The following is a 17,031-nucleotide window of genomic DNA, read 5'->3' on the forward strand; positions in this document are numbered from 1 at the left end:
TAGAAGATTCGGGCTTAGCCCTCATGTTTATCCAAAAAAAGTTCTGTTAGAAGATACATTCTTTTTTTTTTTTTTGCTTTCAGAATATATCTTTTCTTTGAGAGGAAGAAACCTAACGGCTAACTGTACTTCTATAAATCTTTCTTATATATAATGGTTATAATATGCAACTAGGTTAACCCTAATTTTCTTTGCAGTTTAGGCGCGAACTTTTTTACATAGCTTTATCAAAAATTTAAAATAATCAGAAATTTGTCAATCATGAGAATCGAAACCGGATCACTTATTTAGAATAAATTCTTTCAACCACTAAGGCATATATATCAATCAATTGTAATTAAAATTAAGGTCATGTTAACATGTGCATCAAGGGCACATGTTAAGTATCTAAAAATAGAAATTTACATTTAATAACATAAAAGAATTTAATGTTTAAAAAATATAATGCACAAGTTACAAGAGAATATTACTACATTTGTATTCTTAACATATGCCTTTGGTGCACATGTTAACATTTTCCTTAAAATTATGTTATCAAAGTGTTAAGCATTTAGCAATATTATAATTTGGAACAAATTTTTGACTCATATATGTGACTCACATTAATGGTTATAATTAATGTGGTTGCATATTTCTTGCATAATCAATTATCACCAATCAAATAAAAAAGAATTCATAGCACAATTAAGTCTTTGGGCGGAATCAATTCGTTCACAATGGAATATCAATTTTCTAAGCGAAGCATCGCTGTTCTATATATATATATTTTCTCATCCACCACTCATACTAACACCTTTCACAATTGAAAATTATAAAAAAATAAAAAAATTGTAGGGTTGTTTGTACTTTCATGTTTATGTAAGTTGGTGGAAATAAATTAGACAATAAATATTTTTAACATCTCACGACCGCAAATGCTTCATCGCGAACGACGAAGATCTCAGCGGTATTGGAAACCACGAAAATTTGTGCCAACTGAACGTAGCAAGTTTATCTTCCATGTACGTATTTTCTCAACACTGTTTTTCATTCAAACAATTTTTTTTGAACAAGCCAAAATGAGATATATTAACAAATAAGTCTCCTTAGCCCAAGATGTGTCAAGATAGACTACCAGAGTTTACAAATAGTCACAGAAAGAAATGAACAATCATACAAGACCCAAACATAATAAAGGACTAGACCACCAACTATGGTAGTTTGAGACTAAAGTAACACTCGTTGTCTTCAACCACCTATAGAAGAAAAGTTTGATCTTGTCCAACAACTGAGAAATAGTACTAACTGAGCCTCTGAATAACTTGTGATTTCTTTCCGTCCACACAACCCATACACTAGCAAGCCAAATGAGTTGTAAAAAAGACCGACGTGCTCTAGATTTGTCAGCTGATAGAGTAAACTGAACAAAATGATCCCGGATAGAAGTAGAAACCACCGAACAAATGTCAATCCAAGTCCGAACTAAATCCCAAAGAGAACTAAAAGTGTTGCAGGAAATGAATAAGTGATGAGCCGACTCTGCCACACCACAACCATATACACACCAAAGAGCTCCAGAAGATAATATGCCTCTAGTAACCAGGTTTGACTTAGTGGGCAACCTGTCACGCAGTAAACGCCACGCAAGAATGGAGACCTTCAAGGGAACTTGAGGGTGCCAAATGAGATGATCTGCCTCATCCAAAGTAACGGAGTCAAGAGTAGTCAAGAGATGATATGCACCACGGATAGTGAAACATTCAAACAATTTTAGTTTCTTTCTCCATATTTTGCCTTCTTTAATAATATCAATCTCTAAACCAGGCGGCGAAGATTGCTGCTGATAATTTCCTCCAGCAGATGCTACTAGTGAAGCAACACCATCCTCCTTCTTCTCTTGACACACTTGTCCTGGTAAGTTTTTTTTTGGAAGTGCCATCAAAGTTTATGCCCCCTGCGGGATTTATCTATGGTTTTCATTTAATTTTAGTTTCTTTGTTCATATTTGAGTTCTTTAAACCAGCAGAAGTGCATGTTAGATGAATTGCGGGGTAAGATATCCTATGAAGAATGTGAGATGGAATATGAAATTCAAGAACTGAATGATGAAATTCAAAAGAAGGAAGTTGAAGTTAAAAAGCTCAAATATGAAGTTTCTGTTCGAAGGCTGAGAGCTGAGGTTTGTAAGGAGAAAGCTGCTGATGTTCGAAAGCGGAGAGCTGAAGTTCGTAAGCTGAAATTCGTAAGCAGAAAGCTGCGGTAAAATTTTTAGTTTATGTATAACAAACAGACACAATGTCCACTTCTCTAACTCTCTTAGTTTGTGTCCACTTCACTCAAAATCCAAATGGAATGTAAAATTTGCAAGATTTATGCCACTTGTACATTAAAGAAGGAGCTTAATTTAGAATATGAAATTTGCTATTCAGGTAATTAATAAGGTCCAGAACAAAAACAAAATAACTGTGACTTCAATCTATAATAATCTGGAAATCCCTTAACTCAATAATATATGGTAATGTATTACTCATTGGTTATAAGTACAAATAGAATTTGTCGAATATAAAACACTAATCCTCTAATCATCCTTCTCATCATCGTTAATCTCGTCAAGTATCACGATTAACGACACTATGAAAGCGTAATCAACATTGGGATAAACCGTGACCGCGAAATGGTCTTTACCAATTAAAAGACTCTTAATAGTGTGCTTTTTGTGCATCTGCAATAACAATAATGTCATGAAAGTGATTTTTGATTAGTATACATACTTAAGCGATAAGTAGTAATTAAAAACTAAAGAACAATTTTAATTAATTAATTACCTTGGCAACAATGTGGTTAGATTCACCAGCATAAACAATGCAAGATCGTTCTAACCAACTACCTTTGACTTTAAAGTCACAAACATCTTGTTTTTTGTTACCAGCTAGAAACACATCTAATTTGTCCTTAAACTGGATTAGGGACGATCTTTTTAATGTAAATATCAGATCTTTAGAATCTGTGCTTTCACCCCGAAAAGCTTCCCACCGATCATGCAGAGTCGCTATCTGCATCAATCAATAAATCATAAAATCATACAGCTTAATTTTATTTTATTTTTACGGTAAATCATACAGCTTAAATAGTAAAACATTAAATCGGAAAAAGGGGTATGGTAATACTAGACATTAAACAATACAGAACAGAACACTAAACAATACTTATTGAGCTAACATCACTTCTAACATTTTGTTTTTGAAAAAATAAATTAAAATTCATACACATTAAGTGCATATAAAAGGAGTAGAGCATATCAGAAAGCACGTTGCAACAGATTAAATGTTTCTGCTGGCTTTTAACATCAGAAATGCACTTACTAAATGTTTTTACATAAATTCTTAAAATATCATGTAGAAAATTTCTTCACCAAATAAATATGTGCGCTTACCATTATATTTAGGATCATGTTAAACGGTGTTTCCGGGACACTAGTTAAGCATACTAAAAAAGAAAATAAATGACAAAATCAATGACGAGAAATGATAACTTTTTACATATTTAAGTCATTGAATGCACAACTTACTAGGTAAAATTCACGGATCTAAGTATGAGGCATTGGGGGCTCAAGCCCCCACAATGAAACACATTTTTTATTTCCTAATAATAGTATTATATATTTTTTAATGGAACAAAATATTAGTATAATTTTGTTAAGCCCCCATAAGATTAATTAGGCTACTAACTTACACTTACGTATTTAGTACAAGTTTATCTTTTTACTTTTCAACTTTGCATTATCTCAATTGCTACTCCCTCCGTCTCAAATCTTTCGTCTTTTTAGCTTTTTAGTTTTGTCCCAAAACTTTGATCTTTTTAAGAAACCAAGACATAATTAATGATTTTTTACCATTTATACACTTACAAAAGTAATGCATTCATTAAATGGATTTTTTTTTCTTAATAAAGTAAGGTTAAAAATGACTTAACTTAACAATCTTTATTATTTCTTGGGTCATGCTAACCGGTGTCCCCGGGGCACTGGTTAAGGAAACCAAAAAAGGAAATTTTAAAATTAAAAATAACATTGTTTATACTTTCGAGACGTTGACTGCACAAACTTCGATATGATATTACTATATTTGGTTCCTTAAACAGTACCCCGAGCACTGTTTAGCATTTTCCTTATTTCTTAATCATATACAAGACTCTAAAAGGACCAAAGTTTTGGGACGTACAGAATACTTCTTAATCTAACTTACACTTACATATTTAATACAAGTTTATCTTTTTACTTTTCAACTTTTCATTAACTCAATTTCTACTTTTTAATTTATTTTCTATAAGACCTCCAACTCTCCTATCAAATCTTTTACACAATGTGTATCTCTTAATTTTACTCTTCTTATTTCTTTGTAGCAAAAAAATAAGAAAATTTTGTATCAATAACAGCTAAACACAGCAGCAAAAATTTTGTATCAATAACATGATAATAAAAAGAAAATCAAAGTTCATCTAAAAAAAATATTTTCATTGGTTGTACAATAATATTTTCTAGCCCCCACTAAATAAAATTTCTGAATCCGCCACTGGTAAAATTTCCATTTTGATATCCTTAATTAGTGCACCGGACGGGACACTGTTTAACATTTTCTTTATATTTAAAGTGGCGAAAATTGCAAGAATTACTATTTAAAAATTTCAAATAACTAAAAGGAAAGCTCATTAATATAAGAAAAAGTTTATTATACATATATATATTTTAAAAGATTGATATATCTAAATTATATCATATATACTAGATAAATCAATGTTTATGTATCAAAAAAGTAAACTCTCTCTTTTATTAAGGATATATTTAAATTAAAATCAGGTCATTGCTATAGATATTAAGACCTCTTAATCATTTGGTTCTTGGTTGAATTCATACCTATGAATATGAAAACCCATTTATTGGGAGATGTCAAACTATTAAAAATTAACTCAGAAAATTAATCTCCATAGTTGTGCGGATCATACATTAGTTAAAAAGATAAAAAAATCAAAAGCAGGGCAGCTTAAAATAAAAAATGACTTCTACTATGTGGCTTAAAAATATCTTGTAAAATATCTTGTACAATAAAACGATTGTACTAAAGTTTAATTATTTTTGAAGTTGAGTTGCTAAAAATAAAATTACTATTTAAAAAAAAAATAAAAAATAGAAGAAAATATAAAGAGAGAGATTATCAAAGAGAGAGAAAAAAGCTGAACCTTACGACGTAGGGTGGTGATGGGGTTACCGACGGCATCAACCAAGACACGGCGATCACGAAGCGTTAACAAAGAACCCTTAACTTTGAAGACGATATTGCCGTTAACATCAGTGACGGCGAAATTTCCGTCTGAAACAGACATAACTTTTTTGACAATCGTCAGATCCAACTGATACGGAGCACAGTATTGAGGTCCGATTATGGTTGTAGGGAGTGCCGGCATCGGAGCAGAGGCAGAAGGTTGATAAGGATAAGCCATGATGATGATAGATCAGAGATTTGTTTGTTTGATATAAATATCTATGTGAGGATAAACAATAATGGAATTGGGATCGAATTAAACTTTGTTATATAATAATTTGAATTTGATTAATTGATTTTTATAATGATAGTTAGGGAAGAAGAAGATTAGTATGGAGGTTCTTTAATGTTGGAAATTAGACGTGTATTAGATTTCTTATGGTTTAAGTTAAGATATTGTCATTTTCCTTTTTGTGTGCGTGTGTGTAAACTAGCATGTGCACGCGTACCGTATGGAACAGTGGTGATGATGATGATTAGGAAGAAACAGAAATGGTCAACAAAATATTTATTTTTTTTATGTTTTCCTAATTGCTCCTCCTCACAAATAAAGAATACCTAACTAGATTTTTTATTCCAAACTACCCTAAAAAGATCAACCACTGTTTTAATGGCAACAACTATGTGTATGTTTGGTTTCAATTCTGGAGCATCCAGAATTGATTCTGGACGTGTAGAATTGATTCTGACTTGTTTGGTTTCTCAAAAGTAGAATTGATTCTGCCTCCAGAATTGATTCTACTTGAAGTTAGAAATCGTAGCTTCTGATTCTGGAATTGATTTTTACATTCAAATTTTTTGTTCAACTCACTTTTTTCATGAATATATCCAAACATAAACCACTTCAGCTTAAAATCAATTTTGGCCAGAATCAATTTTACAGAATCAATTCTGCCAAAATCAATTCTCTCCGTCGCAGAACCAAACACACGCTATTAGAATATTGCTCAGAAAATCAGATATTTAATTATTCTTTAAGAAATCTAGTTGTAATACTATAAATATATATTATATTAATTATGAGAATGAAGAGAATAGAGAAGTTTGTATGAGATTTCTTATTGCCTTTAAACGGTGTATTTTTACATGATTTAAAGGGTGATATTTATATTACTAAAGCTATGAATAAAATAACTTAGATTTACTATTGTAAGTTGAAATTTACATTGATAATTTTGCATTACTATTTTAAGTTGACATTTTAGATAGATATTTCAACATTAGTTCTCATTATTAATGGTCTAGTTATATATTGAAGACATTTTATTAATGACTCAGGTAAACCATTTTGTGTGACATGCAATAATTATTGAATGATTCTGATGTAAATTCACCAACATTGTCAAGTCTAATTTTATTTGTAGTACAATCAGGAAATTGTGCCCTTAGTTTAATTATTTGTGCAAGAAATTTTACAAATGTCATATCACGACTTGACAATAAACAAACATACGACCATCTACTAAATGCATCAATTAATACCATGAAATATCTGAATGGTCCAGACAGTGGATGGATAGGTCCACATATATCACCTTGAATCCTTTCAAGAAATGCAGATGATTCTGTATGAATCTTGCCTGGTGAATGTTTTGTTATTAGTTTGCCAAGAGAATAAGCTTCACATGATCTATCCTCTTTTGTAAACTTTAAACCTTTCAAAGGATGACCATGAGTACTTTTAATTATTTTTCGCATCATTGTTGAATCAAGAAGACCTAAACGACAATGCCATAAAATCATAGTTTTTGGATCTTCTTTTACTACTAAATTACATTCAATTTTATGTATATATGTATGTAATCCCGAAGGTAATTTTGGTAGTTTTTCTAAGGTTTCATTCATTTTAGAAACATTAGTAATAATTTTAATATATTTCATATTGCCATCAGTTACGGTTTTAGTGTCACACCCCTTGACGATATATGTCATTAAAACTCAACAAATTTCTCTTAGATTTAGGAGAATATAAAACATCATTAATGACAAATTTTGTTCCATTTGGTAACATGAACATAACATTACCTGTCCTTGTATTAAATCAGTAAGTCCTGGGATAATATTTATCCCACCACACATTATTCAAATACACATTTAATTAGTTACTTAATCCATATTTATTTCATTTTCTCCATCAATGAAATCAGCAACTTCAAGATAGGTAGTATCATTCTCAGGTTCAATTTCAAAAAAATTAACTTCTTTTCCCTTTTCTTCTACAAATATCCTGTATCTTTTACACAAGTGTTATTGTGTCCTACACGTCTTAGACCAATGTCCTTTCTTTTCGCAACTATAACATATATCATCACGGTTCCTCGAGGGACCTTCTTGTATATATTTACATTTTCCTTGATGATTTTTATTATTTTGGTCATATTTAGGAGGCCTATAATTATTCACATATCCTCGTCCATCAAAATGAGCATTACCCCAACGTCCTTTATGACGATTATGGCCAACACGCCCATGATTAAATGTTGTTGCATTTATTTTGGGGTATGCTATTGTTTTGTTCTGCCACCAAAAGAGCCGCGACCTATGGAGCACGGACTCCGACACGGACACGGCAATACCGCTAATGTAAAAAATATAAAACACCGACACCGCTATATATTTATAAAACATATAAATTTAGAATCAAAATATATACATGTAAATCTAAGTTGAGCAAGTTATTTCTTAAAAACTGTTTTAAAACAAAATATAATAATATTAAAAATATGGGAGACTATAATAATTGATATTCTAATAACAACAGAAAAAAATAGCCAATTCACCCATGAGAGTCGAAGAATAATATTTTCCAACTATAATAGTTTAAATCATCATTTTCTCCCGTGTCAAAAAAAAAAATCATCATTTTCTCCTTGTCAAAAAAAAAATTAATCATCATTTTCTCCATCCCTAAGAAGATCATTAGTGAATGATTTTGGAGCTTATTTATCAACTCTAAGTTTTTCATGGACTGCTGTAAAAAAAAAAGTTTTTCATGGACCGTTACTCCGTTAGTCTATCAATGCAGAGAATGTGAGTGCAGGGGATGAGTGAAACTGAATGAGTTGTTTAACGGAAGTTAACCGTGTTAAATAGAAAGCGAGGTAAGTGTCTAATTCAATAAAAATTAAGGGAGAATAGCGTTTATTTAAAAACTAGAGGGGGTATATCAATCGTTAATTGATTTAGTAGTGATTGACGCTAAACTTTGTAGGAATGTCTACAGTTCGATTCTCCGCAATTGCAATCGAGAGAGACTGAAACTACTTGACCCAAAATTGGGTGAATGAGGGGTATCGGAAGAAATGAGTTCCACTTCCATCATACACCATTCCATTTCATTCATTTTTTGACAAAACCAAACAAACAATGAAATGTAAAAGTGAAAAACTAACATATGCCCTTAAAATAGTATATTATAGATAATAATTTTACATTAAAAGTTGTGAATTTCATATTTTTAGAAGTTAACAATTGATTTGTTGAAAACATAAATACTAGTATTTAAAATAGGAGAATGTTAACTTGTGCCCTTAAGGCACATGTTAAGAAAGCAAAATTAGAAATTATTAAATACTAATTTGTGCATTTTGACTTTTGAAGCATTAAATTTCTTATATTATTAAATATTGAATTTCTATTTTGGTATATCTTAACATGTGCCTAAGGGCACATGTTAACAAGACCCTTTAAAATATACTTTAACACGTGCTCTTAGGACATATATGTTAAGATGACCCATAAAAGCTAACATGTGTCATTAAAAACATGTATTATTCGAGTGCAGCTTTGCTCCTTTTCTCAAGGCTCCTTTTCTTCCTTTTCTTTTTATTGATTGAAGACACGTGTCAAAATTAAATCCAATGGCTAAGAATAAAAAAGGTTACATTAGTTTTTGTTTGATGAAAAACAAGATATCTTTCTCTGATACGACAAAATACAAGTTTCATCTACCCCCCTCTTCCTCCCGCAGCCACCACCGCAGCCACCTCTCTGTCAGTTCCAATGGCGGCGTTCTTCAACCCTCTCCGTCAGTTTCAGTCTCATCGTCACAACATCTTCCTCCAAATCAACTGTTCTCCCTTTTGCCCCCCTTCTAAATATTTTTCAATCAATTAAATGAAATTGGTTTAGCATAATTAACTTGTTATCAATCAATGGCACAACTAATATTGGTTTAACTTTGATCTTTCATCTCCCTTTTGATGCTAGATCTAATATGAAATTGTTGCCGACAATAGGTTCCTAACACTAGATTGAAAGGATATAAGAATTAGGATGTGGAATTACATATTTCTTCTCCTTCCTTCTGGACCCTTCCTTTGAGTACTTCTTTGTTGAGAGACTTCTTCTATTTCTTTACCTAAATTATTGATTTTAATTTAGTGTACTTGCTTCCTTATTATGCAATAAAATAGTTGTTTTGTTCCTTTATAAATGGTAGCCATTACGATGGGATGACCGGAGACAGGGAGGCGGCGGAGGAATAGGCGGCGAGAAGAAGAGGATGGCCTCCATGAGTGATGGGAGGTAGAAGATGACAGGATATTCCGTGTTCTAATGTCTTTTCTTTTGTTTTATTTTTAATTAAAACAAATACTTAATTCTTCCTTTTAATTCCTAACCATCAGATTTAATTTTGACACATGTCATCAATCTATGAAAAGAAAAGGAAGAAAAGGAGCCTTAAGAAAAGGAGCAAAGCTGCACTCGTATTATTCCACTTCATTTCATTCAATGATTCCACATCAATCCAAGTTTATTTTTTATATTTTTACTGATCAAGGACTAATTAGTAATTACTTATTTACTCATTTAGTTTTACCGCACGCGCCTCTCACACGAACACGTTCACCGTTCACGCCTCTCTCTTCATCTTTCTCAAGCTCAATTTCCATTCTGATTTGAATTCCAATGACTCCCACAAAGTTCATCTCTCAGATCGAATTGCTCGCTCCCTTTTCATTCTGATCCAAATTTTTCTCACTACGAATTCAAAAATTTGAGCGCCAATCCCTCCGATTCAAGCCAAATTTCTCGTGAATCCCTCTTAATCTCACGAATTTGCGGTATATACTTCGCCTCTATTTTGCTTAGGTTTTCATTTGATTTTTCGATTCTTCACTGAGTATGTTTTGTTTGGGAATTGATATTTCTGAATTGATTTTAACCTTGTTTAGAATTTGATATTTTAAGTGATTTTAGCAGTAGAGATTTGAGAATATGGAAGTATGAACAGTGTTTGTTATTAGCTTAATTGACTTAATTATTATACACTAGTCTAGTATGACAGTAGTGTAGTGTTGATTGCTGCAAGTTAATAAAATAATGAATATATGGCTTATAGATTAATGTTTAGTAGTAGTTGGTATGCTTCATTTTATTCATGAAAGAACTGCAATGTAGATTTATATATGCTTAGTAATTGTTTAGCTTTCTTAACATTTTCATGGCTAACTGTGTTCACAATCGGACAAGGAAATGGGAAATAAAAAAGATAAACAAATCGTTAACTCTGTCACGTTTCTTTACTATGTCCTGAGTTCTCAGTAGCTTAGTTTGTCTTTCTATTTCTTCCTATGTGTTAGGATTCATTTATCTTGTGTTCTGTCAAACACTTTATTTTTTTTGTTTTTTAAAGTCTATATATCTTTGATTGCGTTTAATAAAATTTAATTTGCAACCTCAATTTCAAATTTCAATTGAGTTTACTCTATACCTGTAAAACAAGACAACAACTAAACTTAATGTGGAATATATCATAATTTAATTTAATAGGGTAGTTGAACTTTGGAAATTGGGGTTGATGGCAAAAAAACTAGGCTTTGATTGTCATTGCCAGTGACATAGTTCACTATCTAATATGTAAACAAAAGGTTTGAAGGGGGATATAAACTATAGTTCTCAAGTTGGATATCAATAAGGTGTATGATCATCTGTGTTGAGATTATCTTGAGGAGATCATGTTTAATCTTGGTTTTGCCACTCAATTGGGTTAAGTTCAACTCTTATGTTTCTTTACTTGGGTTAAGTTTAATAGTAGATTTAGTGACCAAGAAATGTATTTTAAGGTGTTTTAAATCATGTAGTTTAATTTTTTGATGATCAAGTAAGTGCTTGTTACAACTTAAATTTTTTGTAGTACAATATTACTTGAATATTTGATTTGGTGGCCCGCCTGAATTTTATACTGGTCTTAGTACTAAAGTGTTGTCAAATAGTGATTATTCAACCAGTTTGGCATTGTAGCATAGTGGAATATGAACAAACTGCTATATTTTTGTGATCTGCGATTGACAACTTTGGATACCTAATACTAACAAATCTCTCTCCCCTTGACAAATTAACTCATAATTTGTCTATAAAAGAATAGTATTCATTGTAGTATCATGGACCAACTAACTACAATTGATTATACAAAATTTGTGCTTCTTTGTTTTTTAGAAGCAATTATTAGAATATTGTTTTATGCTTGCATGCATAAATGTGATGCGGCTGAAGCAGGGACAATTGTCCCATCAAGTTTTGCAACAGAATTTTAATGAAGTTCAATTGTTTAGGGATTCCAGATTCTGGAAAAGGCTTTTGAAATGGCAGCGATTTATAGTCTTTACATCATCAACAAGTCTGGTGGATTGATCTACTATAAGGTTCCATTATTCCCTATTCCCTACTAAAACTATGTACTTGAAATTCTTTTATTTTGTTTCATGAATGATATATTTTACTCAAAGTTGGTATCTTTCTTTTATGCGTGTGTTTGGTTCTTAATCAGGTCACATTGTAGAGTGAAAGTCTGATACACGGGTACTCACTTTGAGGGAGAGTACCAGTACCGGGTACGTACCCGTACCAGTACTGGGTACATACCCGTACCTTAATTTATGCCCATACACGTGTATTAGTTTTTCTAAAAATGCCGTACCCCGTACTGGTACCCGTATCGGTATCGGGTACCAGTACCGTACCCGCACCTAGACAACATACACATAACGAAGACACCTTTGTATCTGTATCCATTGGTTTCTCAGTTGATATTAGTGGTGTTAAGCAATGTGCCTCTTAGAGATTTCAGTATATTTATTTAAGAATTTTGTTGAATAATACAATAATTAGGATATGACTTTACTTAGCAAGATGGAAATAATGATGATTCAATCTTCCTACTTTTGTATTAAACAATAGTAGTAATTTTAGTTATATTGGCAGACTTACAACAATTTTTTAGTTATCTTTGCAAAGCCAAACAAAGACTTTAAAAAACTGTAATAGCCTTTAGACAAATCATAATGGCATCATTTAATCCATACATGTTAACTAGAACTAATCCCATCTAATGCAAAGATAAAGCTTTGTTATTGTTTTTGCACTGTTGAGTTAGAGCAATGTTTTTTCTTTTTAATTGAAAACTACGAAGAATTTGTTAAACTCTTTGATATTTAGGATTATGGGTCAGCTGGACGAATGGATACAAATGATACCTTACGAGTGGCTAGCTTATGGCATTCAATGCATGCCATCTCTCAGCAGCTATCACCCGTGTCAGGTTGTTCAGGAATTGAACTACTCCAAGCTGATACATTTGATCTTCATTGCTTCCAATCACTAACAGGTATTATTTTAAATTAAATAACTAATTATTATGTTAGGCAGTCACATGGTGAATAAAATGAAGAATGAATGCCAAGCATAATGTGCATATTGATAAATGATATATCATATATGTAATACCAACATTTGATTTTTACCCACACTGGTATATATAATATGCAGCCTTGCAAGTACTTAGTGTAGCCTGGTTTTAGTGAAAGATGGTTTAATAATATAATTATATCGGAAGCTCTTGAATATAGATAATTTTTTGTGACACAAGTCTTACTAATTTATGGTGCTGTGGAATTTTACCTATAGAATTTCATTGTTTGTTATCTTCCAGGTTTTGATATATGCTCTGCTAAGCTGCAAAAACTTTGACATAGTTGTATATTTTATAAAGTTAGGAGTATATATCATTATTTTCAAGGAGGCTGGGACATAAAACTTGAGTGAAAAAATGTATTTGAATATGTAGGAAGGAGGCTTGAAATAAATAATTTTGTATGTACTGTTATTTATCAGATATTATACTAAGCACTCACTGCACATTACAAATTTTTTGAATTCCTTGTTGAGATCAAGAACTTTTTTTTTCTTTTGTTAAAATTATCAGATATTATACTAAGCACTCACTGCACAGTACAAATTTTTTGAATTCCTTGTTGAGACAAGAATTTTTTTTTCTTTTGTTAAAATAAAGACAAGTATACGTTTGATGTTTGATTATATATTCAAGACAAAAGAAAAAAAATTATCTACACAATATACGACATTCCTAGTCTATTTAAAGTTTGTAAACTAAAGTAAAGGTTGCAGGCATATGCTTGTTCAGATTTGAATGATGATGAACTTGACAGTTTAGATATTTCTAGATGTTTGGCTGCTGTACAAGTTGTTACAACTTGCGGTTGAATTTTATGTAGTGCTATCATCTTAATTGGCTCTTTGCATTCATGGTGGCGAAGTACTATTCAGTTTAATATCAGTGGCAAATTGAAGCACTATTTTATAATTTCCTATCCGTACCTTGTTTAGATTTTAGATTTTGATATAACTAGTTAATCATGCCATATGAAATTAATTCTTCTCTCTAACAGGGACGAAGTTTTTCGCAGTATGTGAGCCTGGCACTCAACAAATAGAAAGTTTATTGAAATACATATATGAATTGTATACGGATTATGTTTTGAAGAACCCCTTCTATGAGATAGAGATGCCTATTCGATGTGAGCTCTTTGATATCAACCTAACTCAGTCAGTACAAAAGGATCGTGTTGCACTGTTGGGTCAATAAATCGCTGCCCTAGACCAAGTGTTGTTGATGACTGTCTTGTAAGAGATGCTATTCTGTTTTATTGTACCTGTAGTATTATGTATTTTTTACAGAAAAACTTTTTATGATCAAATATATGATATTCTTCATTTCCTACCATGTTTTTCCCATACAAATTATTTGTATCACTACCTACTTGGTCATATTTTTTTAACCATATGCAATTTGTTATCGATGTGATGGTAATGGTACATATTAGGTGAATATAAGTAGTTTGGCAGTCAGTTAGTTAGATACAAGTTTATTGTTAGATGGTTAGATTGTTGTTCAATATGGTGAATTAATTTAGTAAAAGTAGTTTGTTAGTCAGTTAGTAATTGAACCCCAAAGCTTATTAGGATTGTGAGAAGTTTCAGACATCCTTAGCAAGAAGAGAAAAATTGGTGGCAGACTTCCCTGATTTCTAAGAGTAACTGTTTACCAATTTACCCATTGGCTAGACTTGCTACCCGAATAAACTCTCTCACACTTCTGTCAATCTGACCACAAACAGTTGTTTGTTTACAGCCACATATTCTGCATAGAATGAACTGCTACAGAAGTAATGATCATTAACTCTATCAAGAATGTAGGGAAATCATGCTTTTTAACCTGGCCAGACAACAAAGTAAATCCCAAACACTTACCATGTTTATAAGTATGATGGAATTCGACAATAGAAACATATCGAGCAACCTTAGCATTGGCTAAATTTGAGGAGGGCAGAAACCTGGATTTAGGCAGCTTCACATTGAAAGTTTAAACCAGAAAAGCTAGACAAAAGTGTTGGAGAATTTCCTTGACAAGTTTTGCTCGAGAAGCTTTACTCTGAGTGCCAATTTGCAGAAGGCATCTACTTGAAAGCCAGTGCTAGATGTTCTTTGATCAAACCTTGATCCATGGCATAATAGGTATGCTAGTCTTTTGGGGAGAATAGTCTTAACTTAATTCTGTCATTAGTTATATGCATATCTTATACATCTCTTCATTCACATATAAGGTTTTCAAAGGAATTGTAGGGGGCAAAGGTGATTGTGTGGGTTAAATGGTATGTGTCATGCAAGTCAAAAAGAAAAGGGTGTCTTGGAGTGAGATATCGCAAGGTATTTAACCTTAGCCTATTAGCTAAGTGAAAGTGACAAGTCTTGGTGGATAGCTCTTCCTTATGAAAGGATGTGTTGGTGGCCAAATAAAGTTTAGGGATTGCAGGTGGGAGTTATCACAGTTTAGGCATTCTTATATCTCCTCTGTTTGATAGAAAGATACTTGTTGGTTGGGATTGGCTTTAGGTGGGGAGGTGTATTTGTGCTTTGTGCACTTGTATCCAAGAAGGTTGAGAATGGTGGCTCTATTTCTTTTCAGCAAGATGTGTGGCAGCCCACTAAAAAGTTGATTTTCCGAGATTAATTTATTTGAATTTTCTGGCAGAGGGATTGTTTGGTCCTATCTTTTGGAAGCTGAATAGATGAGTGAGGTATAGGTTTTGGTAGTTTCGGCGGCAAATGTGCCTCTTTGTTTGGGAATAGGCTCTGTTGGACGATTTCCTCCATTTCTTGTCTCTGACCCACATATCTCAGAGGATGTCTGGTGTCAGTATTGTAAGGTTTGGGGATGTTTTTAGTTATAAATCAATGTACGGAATCCTGCCTGATAAACTCCTTGTTTTGAGGGTCACATCATTAGGGAATCCTCTCGCTCTTTGTAAACTCATGGACTAGTTTTGCTCCCTCAAAGTTGATTACATTTTCTTGAAAACTGTTATAGAACAGGGATACCTACTTGTCTTAATTTGGTATGAAGAAATGTAGTTTTAAGGTACCTGCGTCATTAACATGTATGTGGTTGAGTTTTGTTGTGGTCTTACCGTGCATGACTTGGCAAATCTTTTTCTCTGTTTATAGAGTTGGGTGTTTTGAGAAGGGAGAAGTAGGGTTTGCTTCTGGTTTGACACTTTGTGATGTTGGGCGTTGGCTATTTGGAAATAGGTGCATTTTCTCTAAAGCTGGTGTGTAAGTGTAACACCCTAGCAATTACTTATCTTTTCAAAGTATTATCTTGTAGGTGATTTTTTCATAAGATAATCTTCTCCTTGTCTATTATATGAATGGTCAGTAGATCCTTTCGAGTGCATATGTAGAAAGAAGCTATGGGTGTTTCTGATTACGGTCTTGCTTTTAATTTTGGGATACTTTTAATTTGGTTCTCGTCTCTTCCTGTTTTTAGGTGGGAGTAAGTTAGCAACCCTATATATATATATATATATGAATGAGTCAGGATTCGTGGACACCAACTAGTTTGATACCAAATATTACACCTCTCAATAACATTTTAACCGATATAAATTTTATAAAATTTACCTCTTTCATTGTGAGAGTTTTTCCTTAAATTTCTTTCATGCCTCTTCAATCGATATCGAAGAAGGTCACATAGCTGCTAGGCAACAAGAACATGCCATAAAATGCATTATGGAAAGCACTTTTTAAATTGTAGGTAATCTTTTGTCTTCTCTTCTCCCCCTTGTTCGTGACTGTGTATCTGACACTTCTGTTCCTCCCATCTCTCATTTACCTTCTTCAAGATTCAACGCTAAAACTAAAACCCAACAACTAAAACACAATTTTTCATCTGCAATTTTTCTTGTAGACGGTTCTGCATGTTTTATTTTTTGTTTTCAAAGTGAGCTTCAATTTCAATTCCTGCTGTGTTTCTGTAAATTAATTGAAAGTTCTTATAACAAAATCCAAGATCTATAAAACCTATAAAACTAAAAGAATAAAAAAACACTATCCAACTAATTATTGCAGGGTGCTAATTGGGCATTTGAAATTT

The 17,031-nt window shown here is 32.3% G+C and overlaps 2 protein-coding genes across 3 annotated transcripts; one reads left to right on the top strand and one right to left on the bottom strand.

Annotated features, from left to right (window-relative positions):
* Positions 1–2,476: 2,476 nt before the first annotated feature.
* Positions 2,477–5,677, bottom strand: LOC123888290 (protein LURP-one-related 10-like). The gene is made up of 3 exons (XM_045937288.1): positions 5,215–5,677; positions 2,805–3,032; positions 2,477–2,701 (listed from the first exon to the last, which is right to left on the bottom strand). Exons 1-3 carry the CDS (start codon positions 5,473–5,475, stop codon positions 2,558–2,560), a joined length of 633 nt encoding a protein of 210 aa, XP_045793244.1. The 5' UTR covers positions 5,476–5,677; the 3' UTR covers positions 2,477–2,557.
* Positions 5,678–10,119: 4,442 nt separating this feature from the next.
* LOC123893189 (trafficking protein particle complex subunit 4-like) lies at positions 10,120–14,380 on the top strand. 2 transcript variants are annotated; one of them, XM_045943119.1, is made up of 4 exons: positions 10,120–10,363; positions 11,855–11,944; positions 12,738–12,906; positions 13,988–14,380. In XM_045943119.1, exons 2-4 carry the CDS (start codon positions 11,885–11,887, stop codon positions 14,182–14,184), a joined length of 426 nt encoding a protein of 141 aa, XP_045799075.1. In that variant the 5' UTR covers positions 10,120–10,363; positions 11,855–11,884; the 3' UTR covers positions 14,185–14,380. The 2 variants fall into 2 exon arrangements, with proteins under 2 accessions (XP_045799075.1, XP_045799076.1); XM_045943120.1 differs by having other exon boundaries at positions 11,864–11,944.
* Positions 14,381–17,031: the final 2,651 nt, after the last annotated feature.

Source organism: Trifolium pratense, linkage group LG6 (genome assembly GCF_020283565.1).
Source record: "Trifolium pratense cultivar HEN17-A07 linkage group LG6, ARS_RC_1.1, whole genome shotgun sequence".
Taxonomy (NCBI): domain Eukaryota; kingdom Viridiplantae; phylum Streptophyta; class Magnoliopsida; order Fabales; family Fabaceae; genus Trifolium; species Trifolium pratense.

Coding starts and splice junctions, on each gene's coding strand:
- LOC123888290 (XM_045937288.1), bottom strand. CDS start 5,475: ATGGCTTATCCTTATCAACCTTCTGCCTCTGCTCCGATGCCGGCACTC. Junction 3,033..5,214: donor TCACCACCCTACGTCGTAAG/GTTCAGCTTTTT, acceptor TGATTGATGCAG/ATAGCGACTCTGCATGATCG. Junction 2,702..2,804: donor CTAACCACATTGTTGCCAAG/GTAATTAATTAA, acceptor TTGTTATTGCAG/ATGCACAAAAAGCACACTAT.
- LOC123893189 (XM_045943119.1), top strand. CDS start 11,885: ATGGCAGCGATTTATAGTCTTTACATCATCAACAAGTCTGGTGGATTG. Junction 11,945..12,737: donor GTGGATTGATCTACTATAAG/GTTCCATTATTC, acceptor TTTGATATTTAG/GATTATGGGTCAGCTGGACG. Junction 12,907..13,987: donor TTGCTTCCAATCACTAACAG/GTATTATTTTAA, acceptor TCTCTCTAACAG/GGACGAAGTTTTTCGCAGTA.